General features: G+C 42.5%; 1 protein-coding gene across 1 annotated transcript in view; it reads left to right on the top strand.

Annotated features, from left to right (window-relative positions):
- Nucleotides 1-22,383, top strand: part of MBOAT2 (membrane bound O-acyltransferase domain containing 2) — a 244,416-nt gene that overhangs the window by 169,552 nt on the left and 52,481 nt on the right. The window contains exons 4-6 of the mRNA XM_019520725.1: nucleotides 4,293-4,388; nucleotides 9,839-9,894; nucleotides 20,042-20,096. Of these exons, the coding sequence (XP_019376270.1) occupies nucleotides 4,293-4,388; nucleotides 9,839-9,894; nucleotides 20,042-20,096 (207 nt within the window). The remainder of the gene's footprint in view (nucleotides 1-4,292; nucleotides 4,389-9,838; nucleotides 9,895-20,041; nucleotides 20,097-22,383) is intronic.

Below are 22,383 nucleotides of genomic sequence, written 5' to 3'. Positions count from 1 at the left end.
CATCTCTGGGGGGAGACCCATGCACTGCTACACTCATCCTACCACATACACATGTACCCACACCCCCTATGCACACCCCCAACCACCTTCCCCCTCCAAATACCCCACAGCTCACCACAAACCCCATACTCGCACATCCCCACAAATCCCCCATACCCACCCACTCACATCCACACACATACCTAAATCTACCCCCAGAAATCCCATACCCACCCACCCTTCCCCTTCCCCAATATACAAGAGTAAGACTTCATTTTGAGCTATTATGCAATCACTTCTATATATACAACAAAACATACAAAAATCAGGACAAAAATATTTTTTTAATAAAATTAAAATATGCTATTGTCAATGTTTGATTTTTTGGGAAAAAAACAAATTATATACTGTTTCAAGATGGCATACCCCCTTCCCAAAAGGAGTACTTCTGGGGGCAAGGGGAGGGTCTTCTGGTGGCAAAGGTCAGAGGTTAGGAGATGGAACTTCTGGTCCCAAGATGGCCAGTGGGTGGGACACCTGTTAAGGGGTAGGACTACCTTTGTGGCCCTTGTCAGCTTGCCAAAACTCATTAAGCAGCCCTTCAGTCAAAATTAATGCCTGCCCCTGCTATAGGAGGAGCTGGTGGCTTTTCTTATAGCGTATTTTTCCTAACATTATATGATCATGGGGCTTGTTGTTTGTGCTCACTATTACTTTGGTGAATACAATGTAGAAATGTCCAAGAGAACACAGTTAACTGTCTTCAGTGTGCAGTTTGGAAGACATGCTTTAAATAAGCCCTGAGGCCAAATATTGAATGTAGAGATTTAAAAAAAAATCTTGAATAATTATCCATTGCTTGAATGAGACGCGTCCTGTAGAGGCAGTACTGTGTGACCTTGTAATTTTAAGGTGAATAATGTAGTGCTTGCATACAAAGGGGTTGGTTATAGGTTAGGTTTCCTAACTTTTCAGTTGACCTTGTGATCACAATGTTCTTTCAGTGTAGGTTTTATATAATATAAATTTCCCTGGTGTAACAGTAGGTCTTCATAATTTAGTCTTTTAAATATAGTTATGAATTTATTATTACAATTATTACTGTGTAAAATAAAAACTGGTACTGCTTTCCTTCCCTCTCAATTCAACTGCCTAAAACACAGATATATGCAAATACAATTCTTTCCCCATCTAACAGACGTTTCATATGGTACTAGTCTGAATTATGAAAGTTGTGGTACTGCTATGTTTGCAATTATATTTTTTTCAGCATGTCTGTAACTTACTTGAGACAGGCTGGCTAATAATGGATTCACTTCTGTAATACGTAGCTTGTTTCATTTGCAAGCTAAAAACGTTTTTACCTTCATGAAAGAAAAATAGCTTAATTATCTTCTCTAGTTTCTGTTTTGATGCATCTTTTTCTAAACTGCTTCATCTGTAAATCTTCATTTAGCTGTGTAAAACGTAGATATATAGGTCATTCAGACTGAAGAACATGACATTTTAATGAAAGAAAGGACTAATCTGAGAGAAGTAAAGGTGCACATAGCAACAAACTACCTACTGGTACCTAACTATTTTGTGCCAGTTTCCAGCCAGTTTTTTTTTATAATAAATTCTTTCATGCCATTTATCTTTTTATCTCCTAATTCATGCTGGTTTCAGCTTTACTAGAATAAGTAATCCAGAAAATGTATAAGTTATTTCTAAGTCAGATCAGATGCACCATAAATCTAAAAATGTTGAATTATTTAGCTCAAATAAATAATTCAGCATTGTATAATGTATATAAATAAAAGTGTAGAGGGATTGTGTCAGTTTAAGATCTTGTTATATTAAAAATGTTATTTTGAATCCTACAATTTCACAGATATAATATGCTTTTTTGCTAAGATTTTATTTATAATGCTGTTTTCTGAACACCAACAAGGGTTTTTTTAAGTACCTGTTGCTATCTCATTTGTCTTCTAGTTCCTTTCATCCTCGCTTACGTTGTTGATGTATGCTGCAGATGTCTAGCAGATCCTTTAATTTTATTACCGCAAATAGTCCCTTTTGAAATCTGTGGAACTATTTGTGATGATAAATTGCAGACAAAAGTGAAAGATTATGGTTTAAGGCTAATTCCTTGGCAGCAGTTTACATGTAAAGTGAAGGTACTTAACTAGCACACTTTGGAATCTGTATTAACAGAACTATATTTATATAGTACCAAATCCTGTTAATGGATGGATCTTTCCAAAAGCTTGCATATAAACTGATATGTGCTGTAGAGGGAGGGAGGGAGGGAGGGTGTGTGTGTGTGTGTGTGTGTGCATGCATGCGTGCATGCATGCATGCATGCATACATACACACTTGCACATACAAGATGATATGTGTATATACATGTACATTTACATATACATAGATAAAATAAGCATTTTGTGTGTGCACACGCGCGCACCCACACACACACGATTGTGTGTACTAGGTCCCGGGAGCTGGTGGAAGACAGGGAGGGGCAAGGGGCACATGCAGCACAGCTCACCCGGGCCCTGTGGTGCAGGTGCATTCTGTCCTCCTTCCTTCCCCTTTTCTTTCCCCCATCCATCCTGTGGATACCCCCACAGTGTTTCTCATGGGGTTGAGCCCTGCCTGCTCCCACCCAGGGCAGGCTGCACTGCCCTCCTGCTGACACTTGGCCCCAGCACTAGCCAACACGTGCATCTCCTTGGTGGGGGCTGCTTTGGTAAGGCTGCAGCTGCCTGGATACTACTCAGCTCCCCCCATCTTCAGCAGCTCCTCCTCCTCTTGCCCCTGCTGTTCTGCTCTTGGCTGGGGGGAAGCTACAGCTGGGCAGTTCCTGCCCCAGTGCATGGGGCTTCAGCTCTTGCTCCAGCTCCCAGCTCACTTCCACCCACTTGGCCACCAGCAGATGGCTGCTTATTGTGCTGGGCGGACAGATGCAGCTTTCCTCCACCTCCAGGTGGAGCAGCAGTCAGAGGAGGAGGAGCTGCTGGAGCGGGGCAGGGGCAGTCAGTACCCAGGCAGCTGTAGCTGCACTGAGAGCAGCCCAACCAGGAAGCTGTGTGCTGGCCAGAGCTGGCAGGTGTGGGTGAAAGCACAGCATGGGCTGCCCCATGTGGGAGCAGGTGGGGCCTGGCCCCATGCAGAGCACCAGGCAGGGGCAGCCATAGTCCAGATCCGATCAGTTGGTGGACTGGATCTGCCTTGCAGGCTATATGTTTCCTGCCCCTGAGGGGGAAGGGCAGTGCATGCATGCACACGCATGCATACATGCACACACAATCACATTTGTGCGGTGTACACAAACACATTTATCTACACATATATAAAATTGTGTGCATGCGTCTGTGTGTATAATATAAAAAATGCATAGAATTCTTTCTATAATCTATAAATTTACTAACATTAGTTGAATGCTTAGACTTAATTTGAGAGAAAATATATGGTTATTTTTTTCAAGGAAAAAAAAGCACTAATGTGCCTGTGAAACAAATTATTTGCTTCATTTAATCCCTCCATCAACAGCTGCAGTGAGATTCAGGGTGTTCATGGAGTAGAATTGATGCAGTTTATTGAGAAAGATCTTAATCGACACATTACTTCATACAGTTTTATATTAATTTTTTTGTTAATTTGAATTTTGGGGAAAAGGGAAAGAACAGGATAAGTTGCTAAATGGATTTTTTCATCGTTACCGCCCTTGTAGTTTTTTACGATGGCACTTTGAATGACTCTCTTCATATGAATAAACACACTATAAACTGCTACACTAGATATTTTTTTCTTTTGCGCACTCATAGAAAATGAATCGTAGGGTAGGACAGGATATTAAAAATGAATCGTAGGATATTCCTATCCTATCACAGTCAATAACTTTTAAACATACCCTGGAATGATATGTATAAACTGGTCATATGAAAACTTGAAATTGGGTAATGTTCATCTAAAACAATGAAAAAATAAGTGACCATACCTAATAGTTCAAACATAAGGAATGGGTTTCTGATGTGTTTTAGTTCAAGGACAACTAAGATGTGGCCTGTGGAGCCATGTCATCTGGCTTGCAGTGCTTCCCACAGGTCTGGACTTTTTGCAGCAGAGTCGCCAGGTTAGCACCAATTGCTGTGGACTAGGTACACGTACTGGATTGAGTTTGCAGGGGCAGATGAGTTGAGTGCCACTGTTTTAATCCAAACACAAACTACTTGTAATCTGGAATGCTGAAGGAATAAGCTTTCATTGGTTGCTGCTTTTCCTTTTGAATGATTAAATCCAACATAACTGTTTATTTTTTCCTTTTCAGATGTTGCTTTGTTTTTGCTTTGGGATACCTCACTGTGTGCCAAATTACTAGAGTCTATATATTTGATTATGGACAATATTCTGCTGATTTTTCTGGGTAAGAAGAAAATTATATATTTTAGTTTTCCCTCCCATCGACGTATAGTAAAGCTTGCTTGATATGTTACTGTATTTACTCTTTTTTTTTTTTTGTTTAATTTGACTGTGTGTGCTTAGTTGTACGCAGTGAGTGTGTACCATTTCCTTTTTGAGCATGGACACTGAGAGGTGTATGTATACTACATGCATATGAATATGGAATCCTTTAATGGCCCTGTCTGTCCTTGCTGAGCCAGCCCCTTGTGCCCCCTTGCATTCCTTGATGAAGGCATCAAGTACAGAGTGGCTCTCATCTGCCCTGAATTCCCTGTTACCATCCACAACAAGACTGAACCTGTACTGAATCCAACTCCCTTTTGATATTTATTTCAGATGGTCTTTTCCTTAAAAAAGTGGGGCAAGAGGTGGTAGGAGAAAATCCCCGTGTTGAAGGGCAAAATTGTCTGAGAGTTGGAAATGCCATACTCTTTCCTCTGCTTTCCAGTATGGCCCACACAATAGTGGGCATCATATTGATCAGGCTGTTTTTGAAGACTAAAAATATTATCCATAGAACAAAATGCTGGTGAGCTTTTTCTGTTTATTTGGAACATACTCTGCAGACTCTGGTTAACATACGGTGTTTTGTTTTGGCACTCTTTTTAAAAGAAAGAGCTGTACTTAACCCCCCTGTGTGTGTCTTTTAATATAGTGCAACATTAGTTTTATATCTAACTTCCTGCTTGTTTCTTAATTAACTGCTAGAGGATTGTGGCACTATAATTATTTTGTTTGTCACCTTCATGCCATGTGATGGACAGACTGGCATTTCCCAATATGCATTTAGTATAGCAGAATACAGCATAAGGTAGGTACTAGAGTTTGAACAATACACCATTGATTAAAAATTCTACAAGCTGGGGTGTGTTGTAAAATGAGGTACTGCTAACTCTTAAGTCACCATTATCTAAATAAATACATCACATTCCTACTGCTTTTAGGAAGGGAATTCCAGATGTTGGGCATTTAATAGCTAAAAGTTTAGTTGTTCAGGGATTTGAACTATAGAGCAGCTTTGCAGACTGTACGTGGCCCACTGGACTACCAGCCAAACTGTGGAAATTGGGGACATGCGGAGGCAGGGGGGCAGCAGAGCACTTGGTGGAGGTGGCTGTGGTGACAGCAGCAGAAGAGCTACACAGCAGTGGCTCCCCTTGCGCATCCTCTGTGCTGGAGCCAGAGGTGGAGCTACTACTGTAGCACAGGGCACAAGGGGGCTCCAGCTCCGGCACATGGCAGAGACTGGCCTTGCCACTACTTGTTCTGTTACAACCCTTGCCGTTGCCACTGCATTTTCTGCTGTCTCTACCACTTCCAGCCATATGGAGCCCCATGGTCTGGGTCTGGCCTGGGGATCAGTGTGAGTTTGACACCCCTGCCCCAGAGGAGTAGTCTCCAACATTGCTTATTTTGGTGAGTGTAAGTAGGAATATAGAGAACTGTGGAAGAGGAAGCCATGTAAATTTTTAAAACCAATGTAGGTATTCTAGTGTTAATGCAATAGTGACCTTAAATCTTTTCTTTGGGACGGCCTGCAGTAAGAATGTAATTATGATTAAGGCCTGCTAATGCTTGTGACCTAGACTAAGTTTAGTTTAGACTAAACTTGAAAAACTTTATATTCATATTTTCACTCTTTTGTGATGTTGTTACAAGGTAGAATTACCAGTGTTTAGCCCTAGACAGATGAAATTCCAGCTCTAGTGTAAAAAAATACATCAAGGTAAAAGTAGAAGACAAATGATGCTGAGCTATAATTTTGCCTAATCTGATGGAGCCTTACCTCTGAAGTTAGGGACAGACGTTCAAAAAGCCTGATCCAAAATTGATTCAATCTTTGCAGGTTAGTTTAATCTGGCTAGGCTGAACTGGTTTGTAACTGTACAGACATCCCCTCTGGATTGAGGAAATTCAGGCACATGCTTCAGGCAGTGGCTCAGGCTAGGAGGCAGGGGGTGCTAGAGCAGCCCTCCTTTCCATTCCACACTGCTGAGCTGAGGGGGTCGTGGTCAGACTCCAGCAGGATGCGCTGATTAGGGAAGGGTTCCTTCCCCACCTTGATAACAGAGCATTTATCAGTTCTGTTATCAGCATTTAGCACCCCATCAGAAAACAAAGCCTCTCATTAGTTCAAGCTCCTCTTAAACAGCTTTTTCCAAGGAAGGGAAACATTCCAAGGAGGGACATTACTAGCTACCTGTTGATTAGCTCCAAAAGACTTGAGTGGACACTGTCTTGTCTGCCTTTGTCCTGTCTGCCTTACCCAGACACCTCTCAGCATCAGCTAGCATACCACATGCTGGCTACGGTCCATGCTGTGGGAGAGAGGAGGGAGGGGGATCCCTGCTTGAGCAACAAGGGTGGGGTGGGGCAGGGGAGGCCAGGCAGATGCTGCTGTGCGTGCAAGTCTCTGCCGGAGATTCAGCAAGGGAGCAGAGGGGAGGGGCCAGCTCAGCTCTCTGGAGCAGAGGGGCCAGCTCAGCTGTCTGGAGCAGAGAGCCCAGCCCAGCCCAGAGAGCATGCCGGGATGCTGGGGGACTCTGATTTAACTTAAACCAGGAAGGAGTCTGGGACAGACATTGCATAAACTGGTTTGACCCAAATCAGTTAAGTCTAATATTACATTCAACCAGCTTTATCTCAAGCCAATTTCAGCCATTTTCAGGCTGGTTTATACGCACTGAATATCTGTTCTGTTACAGGTTTAAACCAATTTCCGATCACTTAAACTGGTCTATGTATAATGTCTGTCTCTAGCCTGAAAGAATTAGGGGTAAAAGTCCATAGGTATAAATTGTGCTGTTTTAGTCCTGTGTTAGCATAGCCAATTAGAATTTTAAGGCAAACAGGCTCCCTGCTGCATAGCTGAGAGATGTATTAGTAGCTTTCTATTGTGTGCAGTTCCTCTGTTTGCTTGTTTTAAGCTTGTTCAGGTCCTTTGCGCACTTTCATTGTGTTTTTCTGTAGTTTTACACCCAAAAGAAATGCCAGTATTTAACTTGATTCTGAATTTCCTGTATTTTTTACTACTTTGTTTTTAGACAATGAGAAGGTACCTGTAACTTTTTAAAACCTGTAAACAATCAATAGGTTCTTTCAAGCTAAAGTCCAAGTTAATACAAACTTGTTATCATGCAATAAAATAAATAAGTGAAAAGGGGAAATGGCATAGCAAATTATAAACAGTTCATTGAGGGGAAGGTCAAGAACCACACAGCTGTGCCTGTGACATGACATCATATATCCCATCAATGAGCAAACACCTTTACCAATGTGTGATCCTCTTTGAACATAAATTATTAAAAGGAGGAAAGTATCTGTACTGTGTATCTTTCTTTCCCCTGCATGACTGGTGAACTTTTTCCATTCAAATGAAATCTAAATAGGCATATTAGTTGTATGTATAAAATACCAAAGCCTATCCTGATTTCCACCTTAAGATGTGGCCAAAGCAGGACAATATGTTGGTTCCTATAAGGATTTTGTTTTGTTAGTTTATGATTTGTCACTGATCAGTTAAGTTAGATAATATCTATTTCCTCCCATATTTTTGGCTTCCAGTCTTTCTAGACCAGTCTTGCCACTATACTACTTGATGGTTAATGGAAGAGGTGCACCGATATATCGGTCCATATTGGATCAGCACCAATAGAAGGAAAATTGACATTATTGGCAATTAGCTTTTTTTGGCTGGTGTAGCTGATAATGTCACCGATAAAGGCCACGTACATAGCTGCAGCATGCACATGGCCAAGAGTGCAGCCCAGAAGCTTGGAGAGTCTGTGAGGGCGGGGAGGGTCATGAGGGAGGGAAGGGTCATGGGCACAGATTGAGGTCCTCACAGTGAGGGAGGAAATGGGGCTGGGGCAGGTGTTTCCCAGCCAGGATGGGGTATGGGATGGAGCTGTGGGCAACTTGTCCAGAGGGGCTGGGGAGGGGGGACAACTGTAGCCTCCCCTGTAGCCCTCCCCCCAGCACTGCCCCTGCCTGCCCTGAGTGGAGCCCCAGCCCAGCCCTCCTGCCGGGAGGAGGCCAGTGCAGACCCTGGTCCTGGAGCCCACAGTGGGCAGCCCACCCTCACCCCACACACACATCCAGGGGGGCACATGTCCTCATGCCTCCTCTGGCAGTGTGCACAGCGGCGGGAGCTGTCCCCACTCCTCTTGCCTCCCGGACAAGCCAGCTGAGGCTCTGTCCTGCACCATGCCCCACCCTGGCTGGCCAGCCCCTGCCCCTGCCACACCCACCTCATGCCCCTCCCTCCCTCCCTCACCATGGGGGGGCCTCGATCTGCACCTCCCCCCATGCCCCTTTCCGCCTCCATGCCCCGCAGACTTACTGGCCAGACTCTGCTTTCTGAGCTGCTGGGCTGCATATTGGCTTTTGAATTGGTATTGGTCGATTATGGCTGGTTAATAATCAGCCATTGGTATCAGCCAAAAAAGTCTTTATTAATGCACCCCTAGTTAATGGCAGTCAGCCCACCAATATTTCTGCAATAATTAATTGGTATGATACCCTACTGTATAGAATATTTTCCTGTTAGTTGGATGAAAATTCTAAATGTTTGGAAACTGGAACAAACAAGGATGATTTATTAAATATTCCAGCTTGGAATGCTTACTGTCCAGTATGGTTGTAAATAATTTAAAACAGAAGTCAGTGAAATGTATTAACAGGAAAAACTAGATGTACCAAGATTTCTGTATGTGACACACAGGAATTATGTTCTGCTTCATTTTTTGGTATTTTCTTTAGTGCTTTTGTTTAGTCATAATTACTTTTGTTTTCAAAGGCAATTTCATTATATTTTATTAAATGTCTTTGGATTGAATGGAGCCAAACTAAGTTTTGAGGCATATTTTCAAGAGTGTTTATTTGAGCAGAATCAGCTGTATATTCACTGCTGTTATATCTACTGTCCTGTGCATATTGCTGCCAGTAGATAGAACATGGAGAAATGTTCTTCGGTGTCCTTTTCCTCCTTCCTTTTCCCACTGAAGAAAAGAAAGGAAAAAAAAAAAAAGCAAAGAAATTTAAATGATCTTCAGGTACATTTGTAGAAAAAATTCTGCTACTTGTTCGTATGTGTATGACCCAGTTCAACAAAATATACGCATAACTTTACCAAGCTATTTAATCCCTTCCAGGGAATGGTTATATCCTGACTCTGCAGGTGCCTCGTCTAAGACATGTCTTCCTTAGAGTATAAATCTAAGTCTTAGATTTATGTACTTCTATGCATCTGAGCTCTAACAGTTAGACATTTCTTACCTTTCCGGTTGACAGTCTTCTAGTTTGTTGACAGTCATTCTGGATCACTAATCAATCTTCTTCTAATTATTTAACATGAAGCTATGGTATGGGTCTTCTTTTCTAATATGTTTTTATTTTTCCCCCATTTAACAGCCCAATGATGATAATTACACAGAAGATCACTAGTTTGGCTTTTGAAATTCATGATGGTAAGGCTTATATGAACTTACTTCTTCATGTGTTTTGTCTTTAGTCTTCCTACAAGTTATTGTGTTTGGGAGATTTAAGCTGACTTCATAAGGTTAATTATATTAAACCAGTTATATTAACCTTGGTTTTTGATGGACAGTTAGGTAAAGTTTCTTTTTGCTGTCTAAGTGGTTGGTTCTTATAATATTTGATAAGGAACCAAGTGAGCAAAAAAAGGAAGTAGATTGCCCAGCACATGAGCCCTGAAAAGAAGCCTCTCCGTGCAGAAGATACCACGTTACCACAACCTCCGTGTTCTTCTCTGCCTTCTTCCCAACATCTTTTGGTCTGTAGCATGGATTTCTACTCAGCGAGGCTAATGAAATGCAGAGATTGGGATTAGGTAGCTGTGATTTCTGGGGTTTTAAAAGTATTTCTTCTAATTTCTTTTGCTAATTTGTGTACTCCTTTTAATTATTTTATGATTTTTTTTCATTATAAATGCATATGATCATTGAATTTATTAGGTTACTTTTGCTCAGCAGGTCTAAACATGGCCAAAGAGGGCATATAGTTATTATTTATGGTTTAACTGTTTTGAGAAAAGGTGATGGAATAGGCCCAGATAATGACTCCACAGAAGTGAATCTTGAGGTTGGGACTTTGAAAACAGGCATCTACGTTCTTTGTCACATTCAGAAGTTAGAGAAAAAATAATCTCGATTTTATGAGAGAGCCTAAGGACACCTATACACATGCCTGATGCCTGCTCTGATGCATTCAGTCGGCTCACGTGGTGGTTTAATTAGACTGCTCCAGCAGCGTTGGCATCTTGGGACTCATCTACAGAGTTCATTAATCTTAACTTTCCTGAGTGACTGTTTGTAGATGAAGCCCTAGATCCCCATATTTCATAATGGTGGTGGGGATGCTTTAACTAAAGCTCATTCAACACATCCCTGCTGTCATTTTGAAATGTGGGGACACTGAATACACAAGATGCTGTAGGCATTTTAATTAGGACGGCTCCCGAGAGCTGGTCTAATTAAAACGCCCCTACCCTGCAGCACATGTAAAGATGCCTGAAGAAAACATGCCAGCCACCCAGAGTAGTCTAATAGCTTTAACATGCTTGCAGCTAAAAATGAGTATGGGAGGAAGTTTTTGGATTATCTCTGTGGACAGCTGGAGTAAGCTATTTGTTTCACTGGAGCTAATAATGCGACAGTTTAATATGTTTGAACATATGCATATTCATGTAATGGCCATAGTTCATTAATCATAACTTTGCTGTGTGATTCGTCGTAGATGAGGCCCTAGATACCAGCTAATATAAGCATGAAAAATTTGTTCAGTCTATCATATATTAAAATGAGAAAAACCCCTTGCAGCTCCTTGCTGCAATTAATTTCTTTCCAACCTTTTTATAATACAAATGACACAGATCCGAATAAATAAAATAAATTTCCAGTCATTTTGAATGTAACACTCCAGAGCTAAAAAGGCATTCATTAATCTTTAACACGCTTCAGAAATGCATCTCTGTAGACTTTTGTGGTGCTGATCCAGATTGATATGGCTAAACGTTCACAAGAAACCAGCACCCTGATGTTCCTCATTCTGTAAACTCTTCCAGATATTCTAAGTTCTGCATGGACTTTTCTTATCCAGTTTATGACCTGAGGAAAAGGCAGTTGATTCTTGAAAGCCTGTCCAGCAGCAATCCCAACTATACAGCCGGTCTAATAAAAGATATCACAAAAAATCCTTGCCACTTTATGACCTAAAACAAACTTACTCCAGTCTTTGATTTGTGCATCTTCCTCACCTTTATCTCTACCTCTGTAGTTGTGGGTAATTGTTGTGTTTGTGCTGTCCATTCCACCTGGAACACTCTCACTGTATATCTTTATGCACTTTTTTAGTGCTTACTGATACCAAGAAGCTCTATTGTTTTGGACTTTATCAACTAGACACAGATGCACAAAAGTATTTTGGTGCATGATCTTCATGGGAATTAAGTATCCTTGAGGATCTGAGCTGTAATCCTGGCCCTCAAGGTGTTAAAATTTAAAAAGAAATGACAGTCAAGGGTAGGAGGGGAAACTAACATTCAAAGTGGGGAGGCAACTTCCTAAATATGAGTATATTAGGTTAATGACACATGAGTCACATTTCTTAATGTCCACGTCGGTGTGCTTTTCAAAATAGTGCTATACATGATTTAGCTATGGAGAGCATCAATCCCTGATAGCATCATGGCACCTTTATAAAACTTCAGAATAGATTAAACTTCTATATAGGAGGAAATGTGTAAGGGATATTTCAGTCCATTTGCATATCCCAAACTGTTTTGTAAAAGGAAAATATTTTTTGTAATTGTCCAAAGATAGGGGTTCTTGAATTTCATTTTCTCTGAAGTATCTGACACCACCTGCTCTCAGATTGTCAGGCTGCTCTAGATGTATCCTGAGTCTGACCCGATGAAGCTGTTTTCATGTCGCTAGATTAAGATGAGGCAAACAAGTCAAGTAAGGCAGGAACTTCCTAAGGATTTTTACTTCATTTTGTTCATTTATTTGCTTTATAAACATGATACAGTAATAGTTATGTGAGACTTTTTCCAATTTTTCACCAAATTAGAACTCTAAATTTTATTATAGAGCTTCAGACTGGTAGCAAGGTTGAAAGAATGGCTCTTAAAATATCATGATCTAATTATTACTGATGTTGCTATTCTTCTCTTGTATTGCCTAAAGGCTTCTAAACAGGGTATTAGTGCACCATTGCACTCAGTGCTCCATGAAGAAATAACCAACACAGTCCCTGCCTCAGAACTCATAAAGTAGTATTTAAACAATATGTAGCAGGTGGTTAAACCAATTTCAGGAAGTGAGATGAGCAGTAGTAGGGGAGAAGCAGATCATATTAGGGAAAAATGTCTTTTAGTTAGTACTTATGGTGGTCTTCCAAACAGTTGCCAGACTAAGTGTTTTTGGACATTCTAATCAGGACTGCTTCTAAACGTGAATTAAATTGTAAAAACTATGAAGGCAGCGCATGCAAAAAAGCAGCTTGTATCATAAACATGGTACCATTCCTTCTGGCTTGCAGCTGTTGACTAGCTGCCCACCCAAATTACGGTGTTATAGAATATAAAAAATTATTAGCAATAGTTTTCACAGCTACTTTCAAATAATGTAATAGTTCTAGAAGTCCTGAGATTTTTTTCTCACTTTATGAATAAATCCTGTTTTCAGTTAACTTGAGAAATGAAAAGGGACTCGATTGTAAACACTTAAAACACACAGTTCAAATATCTTTCAGCATTATTTTAGTATGCTGTTCCAACCTGTGTTGCTTTTATCAAACACTACACTTCTGCACTTTAGATGTACTTTAAATTTCAATGCCGACTCAGAAAAATGAAACAGTTGTCAGTCAGAATTGATAATCTTTATACAGTTGTTTCACTATAGACCACATTCCTCTGTTTTGAATGAGTTATCATCTTTCCAACATAAATGTGTCTGTTGTTGCTTTGTGAAGTTTCTACTTGTTTAAGAAAGCTACTTCTTATATAGTGTGATCAACAAAAGAAATTTAAACGCCTCATCTCATTATATAGGATAGCAATGGAATTTTTACATTATATAACCTTTCATTATTGCTGCTTTTGAAAAATGGTTTTGCATCTGTTTTATAGATATATTTTAGCATAAAAGTATATCTTAAAGAGTAGGAAGAAAATTGCCAGATCTGAAAATGGTAAGGTGAATGTACACTTAAGCTGCATGTATATATTTGATATCTGTCCCTTGCATAGCTCATCTTGACAAGATAAGCCCCAGTTTTATAAATGTTAGTTTTACACACAAAAAGGCAGCAGCTGTTTTCCAAGGAACATTCCTCTAATTCATCTGTTCTCTTTCCATTTGTTTGGCTCTAAATAAGTCAGTGAACCTAGACATATTTTAGCAACTTGAGACCTTCTCCTAGAAACGGGGATTTTCACTTGGTGCTCCTTGAGCTATCTTTTAATTTGCGACTTGTGCAACTTTTGCTGTGCTGCTGACCAGTATTTTGGTCAATACTTTAGTATCAGTTTCAAAATTACTTTATGATCTTGGTATGTGCTATTTGTTTTATAGTTTAAAAACTTGTGTTTTCACTTGAAGATTGTCCAGCTTGGTTTTAAGTCTAGGGGTTTTTTTATATTGCCTTCTGGATTAGTATTTTTTAAATCTTAATTCAAGAAGACTACATCTTTGTAAAGTAGTTTCACCTACATTAATCAGCTCAGATTTGTGTTGGTTTTACCTTCCCTCTCCACCACCACCACCACCATGGTGATAGTGACAGGCAGATCTATTCTCTCCTGTCTCTTTCTTAGGACTGCAGTGTGCACTATTTTACAAACAGTATGCATTTGCATTCAGTTACAGTCCTATTTAAAAATCTAAAATTGAACTCTGTCCTGTTTTATGATTCAACCTGGTATATAATCTCTCCACCTCTTTGCATTTTAAAGTGGATTTAAAGAATGTATCAGTTCTGAATTACTCAATTGCTGGATTTCCTTAAGAACATATACGTGAAAGCATTCCAGTTCATCAGTTATTCAGATGATTTCACTGTTGTGCTGCAATGATGGGAAGGCAAAGCCCATGAAACAAAATCCTCTCTTACAAAATCCTTGAGCAGTACAATACAGTCTTGACAGTACAGCTGGCTGCTCTGTAAGGGACAGATGTGCTTAATGCTGGTGCTTTTTTGGTTTTGGTGTTTGTTTTTACAAGGAAAAGTGGCTGAATATGAGTCTGCTTTAACAGTTATACAGTGAAAAGGACCAAGGAAGTTCACACTGGAAGATCAGTGCTAGTGGTGTTGTCATGCTGAAAGGACCCTGTGTGGCAGATGCAAGCATTTTTGAAATCCCAAAATGAAATAAGAAGTAGGTTAGAATTTCAGTAATAATTCCAGCATCCTCTTACAAAAGCAGATAGGTATCATTATTCTCCACATTACTAATAGGGAAACTAAACACAGAGGGTGTGATTTATTTGCTTAAGGTCACACAGCAGGTCTCATGGAAATAAACAGTTTTCCTAACTTTCAGGCCAGTACCTTCCCCCCCCCCCAACTCTGTAGGAATTGAGAAAATACTGCCACAGAAATTGTTCGCTGTTATAACACAGGAGAAGAGACTTCCCTTGAATCCCACGGTAATAGGTAGAGAACTTCACAAGTTCCCTAGTAAATGCATACTGGTAAAGAGGAGTTTAATAATCTGTAATATTTAGTAATTGGGGAATATTTGATTTCTGAAGTATCTCTATCTGAAGCTATGCATTGTTGTAGAGGTGTTGGACATGTGTTTCCTTCTCTTACAGTATGATGTATACCAGAGGGGGAAGTATTTTCTTTCTCATACTTTTATAAACTGAAAGAGTTGTATCTTGATAGCTTCTTGAAAGACTAGGAGAGGCTAGAGGCAATCAGGAAGCAGTGGTCACTCTGCTATTGGTGAAGATGCAAAAGACAGTGATGAATGGGATAATTGAGCCTTAAACAGGCCTCAACTGAGAAAAAGGGAAAGTGACTAACCCCTATGAAGATCTGAGAGGAGAGTAGAGGCCTGCAGGAGAAGGGACTAGCGTAGGTTTACCATACATCTGGCTTTTCCCGGACATGTCCTCTTTTTTGGGTCCTCCAATCTCCATCTGGCAGTTTTTGAAATAGGAACAGATGTCTGGGATTTTGCTGGTAGAACTGCATTTCGTGGCACTGGGGAAAGGTGGTCCAGGCACTGGGGCTGTGGCAGGATGCAGGGGGAAATATCTGCCCCTTGAGCAGAGGAGGGTGTGTGCAGGGGTGGGGAGGGGCTTTCGGGGCAGTGGGGAGTCGTGTGGCTGGCCTGGCAGCACTGGAGCTGGTACCCTTTCTCAGAGGGGTGGGGCACCTGGAAGACTCTGCCCAGGGAGGGGGGGGTGGTGATAGGCAGGCTGTAGCCAGGCCACTTGGTGTGGCGTGGCGCAGGAGCCCCAGCCTGAGGTGGGGGGTGCCACAGGCCTCCCCTTCTACTCCCTTCATCCTGTGCTGGGGCCAGACTCACTCTGCCTGCCTGCACGAGATGCAGCCACTGCACTCCAGCCAAATTGGGATGGTGGCACCTGAGGGGGAGCAGGTGGCTGCAGGTCAGGAGTGAAGACTGGCAGGGGTGCGGGGGCTGTGGCTTGACAGTGACAGGCACCAGGGCTGGCAGGGGGCTGTGGGCTGGGAGTACAGGGCACTTGGAAGCACCAGGAGGTTGTGAATTGGGAGCAAGGGGCACCCCTTCATCCCCTTGGAGTCAGGTGGTATGTAACAGATCTGAGGTGGAAAAACCAGCCTTAAGGATACAAAATCTGTAACACAGATGATCCTTAGACCTCCAAACCAGAAATAGTCTGTATCACACCTCTGGTGCTGGCTAGCATAGCCACCTTTAGTGTAGTGATAAGACCAGGCTACAGTCTTGCTCTGAGGCAAAATTAATTCATTCAGGCCCAGTGGTGTATGAATATTACTATGCTGCTTCTGGTAGCATAGAAGCTGAAATAAAATGGTCATGTTCATGTGGTATCAGGCAGCATTGTGTTGCTTTCCCTCAAAAGAGACTTCAGGATGCTACTGGGTGCCACAGGAATGTTTTAAACTATCCAAGACTTGAGTTTCTCTCTTTACCCCCTCCCCAATTTGGGAAAATATTTCCATTTCAGGAACTCTTTAGGGACATTAGGACAGAGTGTGAAGATTTTGGACTGTTCAGAAAAGCTCAGGAACAGCTGTCAGTTTAATCTGGGAAATCAGGTGTATTCTACTTTCAGTCTCCTAGGCCAGAGCTGTCCAACTAATGGTCTATTTGGGCAACATGCAGCCTCCTAAGTGTTAACTTGTGGCACCCAGGCTTTAAGGGGGTACTGCTCCCCTCATTACTCTCCTGCTGCTGTTGCTGGTGTCTCTCCCTCCATCCTCCAGCTTCTGCTTACTCTCCCCGCTCTTCCCTCGCACATCTCCCCAGGAGCAAGGTGAAACAGCATGGCCTGCAGTGCCTGCAGGGAGCTTGTGGCGGGGGAGACTTTGGGGAGACCTGAGAACTCCACACCGTGTGAGGGTGCTGGTACAGTGCAACAGGGGAGTGTCTAGCATGTCATGATGGGGGATGCTCATGCAGCATGGCATAGCACATTGTGGTGTGGTGTGTTGCCCATGCAACATGTGGCTTGGGGGAAGGGAGGCTGGTTGTGCAGCTTGTGCCCCCCATACCATCACTCAGAGGTCAGACAGCCCTGATATAGGCTATGATTAGATCTCTGCTCATAAAAATACCCTTGAGGCCTTGTTTAACATGCTTCTTCTCTCTCCCTCAAAAGCAATGGTCCTTATTGTAGCACATTTATTATTTTCATTATTTCACTTCATATCTGGTTTCAGATAATTAGAATCATCAAATGACCAACAGTGGCTTCTGTTGAACAGTTGTTGCTCTTCCAAGAGGAATCATGAGTGTACAGATGTTCAGGCTTTTTCTCCCAAAGTAAAATTGGCCGCTGCAGGAGAAAAATAATCTGGGAGCAACTAGGGTTAAATCACTGCCAGGAGAGTTTCTCCTGGGAGGGTGAATGTTTGTCTATGCTGACACCACCTGACCATGGGCAGTCTGGGTTAGCCAATCAGGGCTGCCCTATGCACTGTTCCAGGCAGACTAAGGAAGCTTTCAGAACATACTGTGTGCATCTACATGTGCAATTAAAGCTATTTAGACTTACTGTGCAGTAATTTACAGTGCAGTAAGCCAGCCCTAGGAAGTTGTCTACATGTGCACCCTGTTGGGAGCAGATTTGCTTCTTATGGGCATTTAAATGTGTGCTCAGGCTGTCAGGGGTCTCTGGGGTGGGAGGGGTGGGTGGATGCAGTCTGGCCAGGGATGCTGTCCTAGGAGCCTGTGGCGAGTGCACCATGGGTACTTCCCACCCTCCCCACCACCCCAGTAGCAGCAGACAGGGTACTATGTCTGCAAGGCACTCGTGGACCACCTCCTCCCCCATCCACCACAATAGGGAAGCTGGGTGGCTGCCCGCAAACCCCAGGCCCTCCAGCCCCCCCAAGACCACACGTGCTCTGGACAATTTCCAGTCAACAACCTTTATTTTCTTCCCCAACAACACATTCCTTCCTGCTCTCCCTCCCCAGCAAGAGTCTCACCCCCCGCCACCTGCAACACCCACCACCAATAAAACACCTTCTTCCCCATGTAGATGTTTACAAGTGTATGGCTGATGTAGTGTCAGGGTGGAATCTTTGGGATGGAGGCATCTATGGTGCAGAGCCCGGGTAGAAGTGCTGAGCACCTTGGTCTCTGGTGACACCACCCAGGTGCAGACACCATGGCAAGGCTGGCAGCCCAGGGGCTTGGCCAAGGGTGAGGGCAGGCACTGTCTAGCGTGCTTCACCTCCTTCTTCTTCATGAGGCTGGATCCAGCGAGTGCCATCTCCCTGCTCAGGGGCCACATGGCAGACAGGTCACCCATGGGTAGCAGCCCAGGCAGGCAGTCTAGCTGCTGGGTGACCTGGCTCAGGAGCAGGGGCAGAGGGCCCTGGCCACTGCAGGCGTGGCTGGATCTTCTGCTAGGCCCACTGGGGGCATTGGCACAAGGCCACAGGTGGCTGCCAGGCAGCAGGAAGGGCCACAGCCAGGGCAAGGGCTGGTGGTGGGTGGTTTGCAGATGGCAGATGGGGCCAGAGCTAGGAGCTTGACGGTGGATGGCATGAAGGTGACTGCCAGGGTCAGGATGGTGTCCAGCACCTGGTGCTCTGCCTGCGTGGCCTCTGCTGCCTGCGATACTACAGCAGCCTGCTTCTTCTGCACCTCCAGCATCCTCTTGAGGCGGCAGGGTGCTTCTTCTCAGTCAAAGCTTGTTCCAGAAGGCACAGTTCCCCAGCACAATGGCCTGTGGGACTGCTGGAGCCATCACATGCCCTCAGAGCCAGGGCATGGTGCCCACAGGCCAGGGAGCAGCCAGGAGAAGCCTAGGGGTCAGGCTGGGGCTCTGCAGCACTGCTGCAACCAGCATGTGTCCACTCCACCAGCACACAGTGGCCAGGGGCAGCATCAGCTGGCCTAGGTCCCAGGGGTCAAGCCAGGGGTCCAACGACTAGCCAGGGACTGCTAAAGAGCTGTCTCTGCCCTGTGACTGGAGAGACTCCCAGTCATGTTGCGCTGCCTCTGGCAGGAAGCTGCCCCCCTGCTGTTTTGGCTGACAGGGAACAAATCTACTCCTGGTTGGCATTTATACATGCACTACTGAGTATTAGCTAATGCACAGTAAATCTACTATCTGCAATGCACAGTAAAACTACCCCCACCTTAAATAGTGATTCTTTACTATGCAGTAGATTAGTCTATTGAGCAGTAAAGCATCTTGTGTAGGCATGCCGACTGAGATGTGTTCCTAGACCTCCCACCTCCTCCCTCTCCCCCTCACTTCCTCCCTGACTGCACAGCGTCAGCACTGCAAGCTCTGTATTTTGGAGGGCCTCAGTATGCAAATGTATGTGTGCATGGCTCTAGGTAAGTTTGTGCCATAACAACAAACCTGGGAGAATGCTTCCATGTTATTTGAATATTTGTACGCAGACTGAGTAGCAGCCCTGGGGGTTGTGATGATTTCATAAGATATTACTAGATGATGATTAGTATTTAGGTTTGACTTCCTAAAGGTTAGAAAGGTTTGAGAGTAGGAGAGTTAAAAATCTTCAAAACTTTTAATTTTGACAGAAGCAAGGGCAGCAATATTATGAATGCTACCTCACCCCCACCCCCCAATCCCCCACCCTCTTCTTCCAAACCTTGTTATCTGGGTGTGCTGCAGAGACGCAGCTGGCGATGGCTGCACTTCACACCTTTTACTAACAGACTTCCTGACTGAAAATGTTTGTTTTTAGTAGAGATTACATCTGACCCAGTTCTACTAGGAGCACCTCCTTGACAGCAGGCCCTTTAAAAAATGGGGCAGGTAAAAGGGAGAAATTTTGGGAATTGGAGAATTATCAAGGATATCCATTGACCCTGGCAAAGAAATGACTAGGTAATGTATGTTTGCTTATTCTCCTCTTCCCCTTCAGGAATGTTTCGAAAGGAAGAAGAACTGACTCCATCGCAGAAATGCTTGGCTGTAAGGTAAGTTTTCTTAGGTTTACATGAGACCAGTTTCTTTTTTGATGTAATATCAAGTAATATTTAAGACTGATGGTAACTTAACTGGATCTCTTTTAGTTTGTGTGCTGAACCTTTGTATTTTAATTGCATTTCTGCATTTGTAAAATATCCATTGAAATAGACATTATATTTTACTTACAAAGCTTTTATTAAAACAGACCATATCCATTCTGTTTTGTTCTTCACAGTGGCAAATAGAAATATGCCCTCTGTGTGAGGCAGTTGATAACGGCATAGTATGGGAGATTTGACATTTTATAAAGAAAATAAATGTATAAAGGAACTTGTCTTTTATTATTACTTTTAGGATTATTTTTTCTGTATCGTTTCTTTATTTGGTTTAGATGTCAGTGCCCAATTTATGCTGTGATGTGTACTCAAGTAAGAGTGCACAAATGCTCTTGGGCTGCAAACAGATACCTTATTTGAGGCGGCCCTGACTCTCCATGGTTTCAACCTGCATCCAAATAGGAGTGTTATAGCAATTTGCACATGTAGACCTTCCAAGCTGCTCCTCTGCCAGCAGGTAGCCAGGAAGAGCATGCAGCCTGAAAGGCTCTTTCCTGGAATGGGTTGTACAAATCTTACAGACATATACCACAGTGACCTGGGAAAAACCATTAGTAGGCTTTATCCTACATACATCACAGATACTTGAAGTGGGACAGTGGATTGTATATCTAAGATCCCAAGACAAAAGGCTTTTTCTTGGAAGAAACATTATAGTCTAAATCAGTGGAGGAGCCCAAACTTTTGGCTTAACAGGCTGGATGAGTGGTACAGGGTGGGCCTGTGAGCCAGGTCCAGGGTACACAAGGCCAAGGCCTGATCCCACGCATTCTAGATTGGACCCTGGTCTCACAAGCCATATTGGGTACACTGCCTCATCCCTGAAACCAGATTTGGGTCCACCACCTGGTCCCCTGTTCACTGGTGGGATCCCATATGCAGGGCCATGTCATCTGGTCTCCTGGACTTAGAACTTTGGCAGTGGAGGGATTGAGGGTAGTATTAATTTCCACTGGTGTCCCCCTACCTCTCACCAAATTTCCAGATCCATAGCAGCCCCATAGGCCATATGTGGCCCACTGGCTGGGGACTGTGCAGCCCTGGGACCGTTCTCCTCTTAAGAGTGTAACGTTTAAAAAATTTGACCATTTTTGGTAGGGGACCTAATTATACTAGTGGAAAAGCTCTAGTATTTGGAAATAGTAAATTAACTCCTATTATTCCAGAATTCTTAGGCCTACAAAGATAATTGGAGCAGTGTGAGGGAAGTGGGACTTTACCACATTAAAAATGAAAAGTTTTTATAGAGAAATTCTCCTCTTAAGCATTAGGAAACAATTTGTTTTGAGAACTGAAAGGAAGCATTTCTGTTGATTTGTAGCATGTTCATGGAGCTTTTGGTAGCTCTCCCTGGGTCAAGATCATGGACAGATCTTCAGTTGTGGTATAGATTCTCATGGTTCAAATGAAGTCAGTGTTGAGGATTTTCCCCACTTATCTAACATGATCTGTAAAGAAGTTATTTTGCAATGTCCACGCTTCAAAACTCTCTTGATCAACTGGCTGTTTGGGTTGTGTAATAATAGGTTGAGCTACACCCAAAGAAGGGGTGAGCTAATAAAACATAAAATTAATTTAATTTTTGTAATAAGTCAAATAGCAAGAAGAAAACTTTCTTTGCTAAATGTGGCAATGAGAATTTTTTGAACCAAGTACAGTTAGAATTGAATTGCAAATGATAGTAATGTTTTTCCTTCTGGATGAAGCTTTAGAACTTTATTTCATTTGGTGATAACCTTACCATCTTCAATACAGAAAGATTTAGAAAAACATTTATGCATTTTATGTCATAACTTTGTTGAGAACACAAGTCTAAATGCACAATGTTCTGTGACCTAGATTCTAATAGACTTAGAGATCAATATATTTGGTGCACTGGGAAAGAAACTTATTGATGAATTATAGGGGAAGTCTGAACTAGTACTATAACTTGTTTGGATGGGTTGACCCTGTGCTTTCTGTCATAAATTTGAGTTTTGAATTAAGGCATTCAAAATTACTTAACTGCAAAGTAGAAAACAGTGTTAATCATTTATAATAATTAATGTAACTTTCTAAAAACTGAATAAGGGAATATTAGTAATCTTTTTTTGTAAATCTTATTATCAGTTCAGTGATTACTATTTAAAAAAAAAAAAAAAAAAAAGCTAAATTTCTCCTTCCTCTCGCTCTTAAAATT

The sequence above is a fragment of the Gavialis gangeticus genome, unplaced genomic scaffold (genome assembly GCF_001723915.1).
Source record: "Gavialis gangeticus isolate Ggan-Ray unplaced genomic scaffold, GavGan_comp1, whole genome shotgun sequence".
NCBI lineage: Eukaryota > Metazoa > Chordata > Crocodylia > Gavialidae > Gavialis > Gavialis gangeticus.
This window is presented reverse-complemented; position numbering and strand designations above follow the sequence as displayed.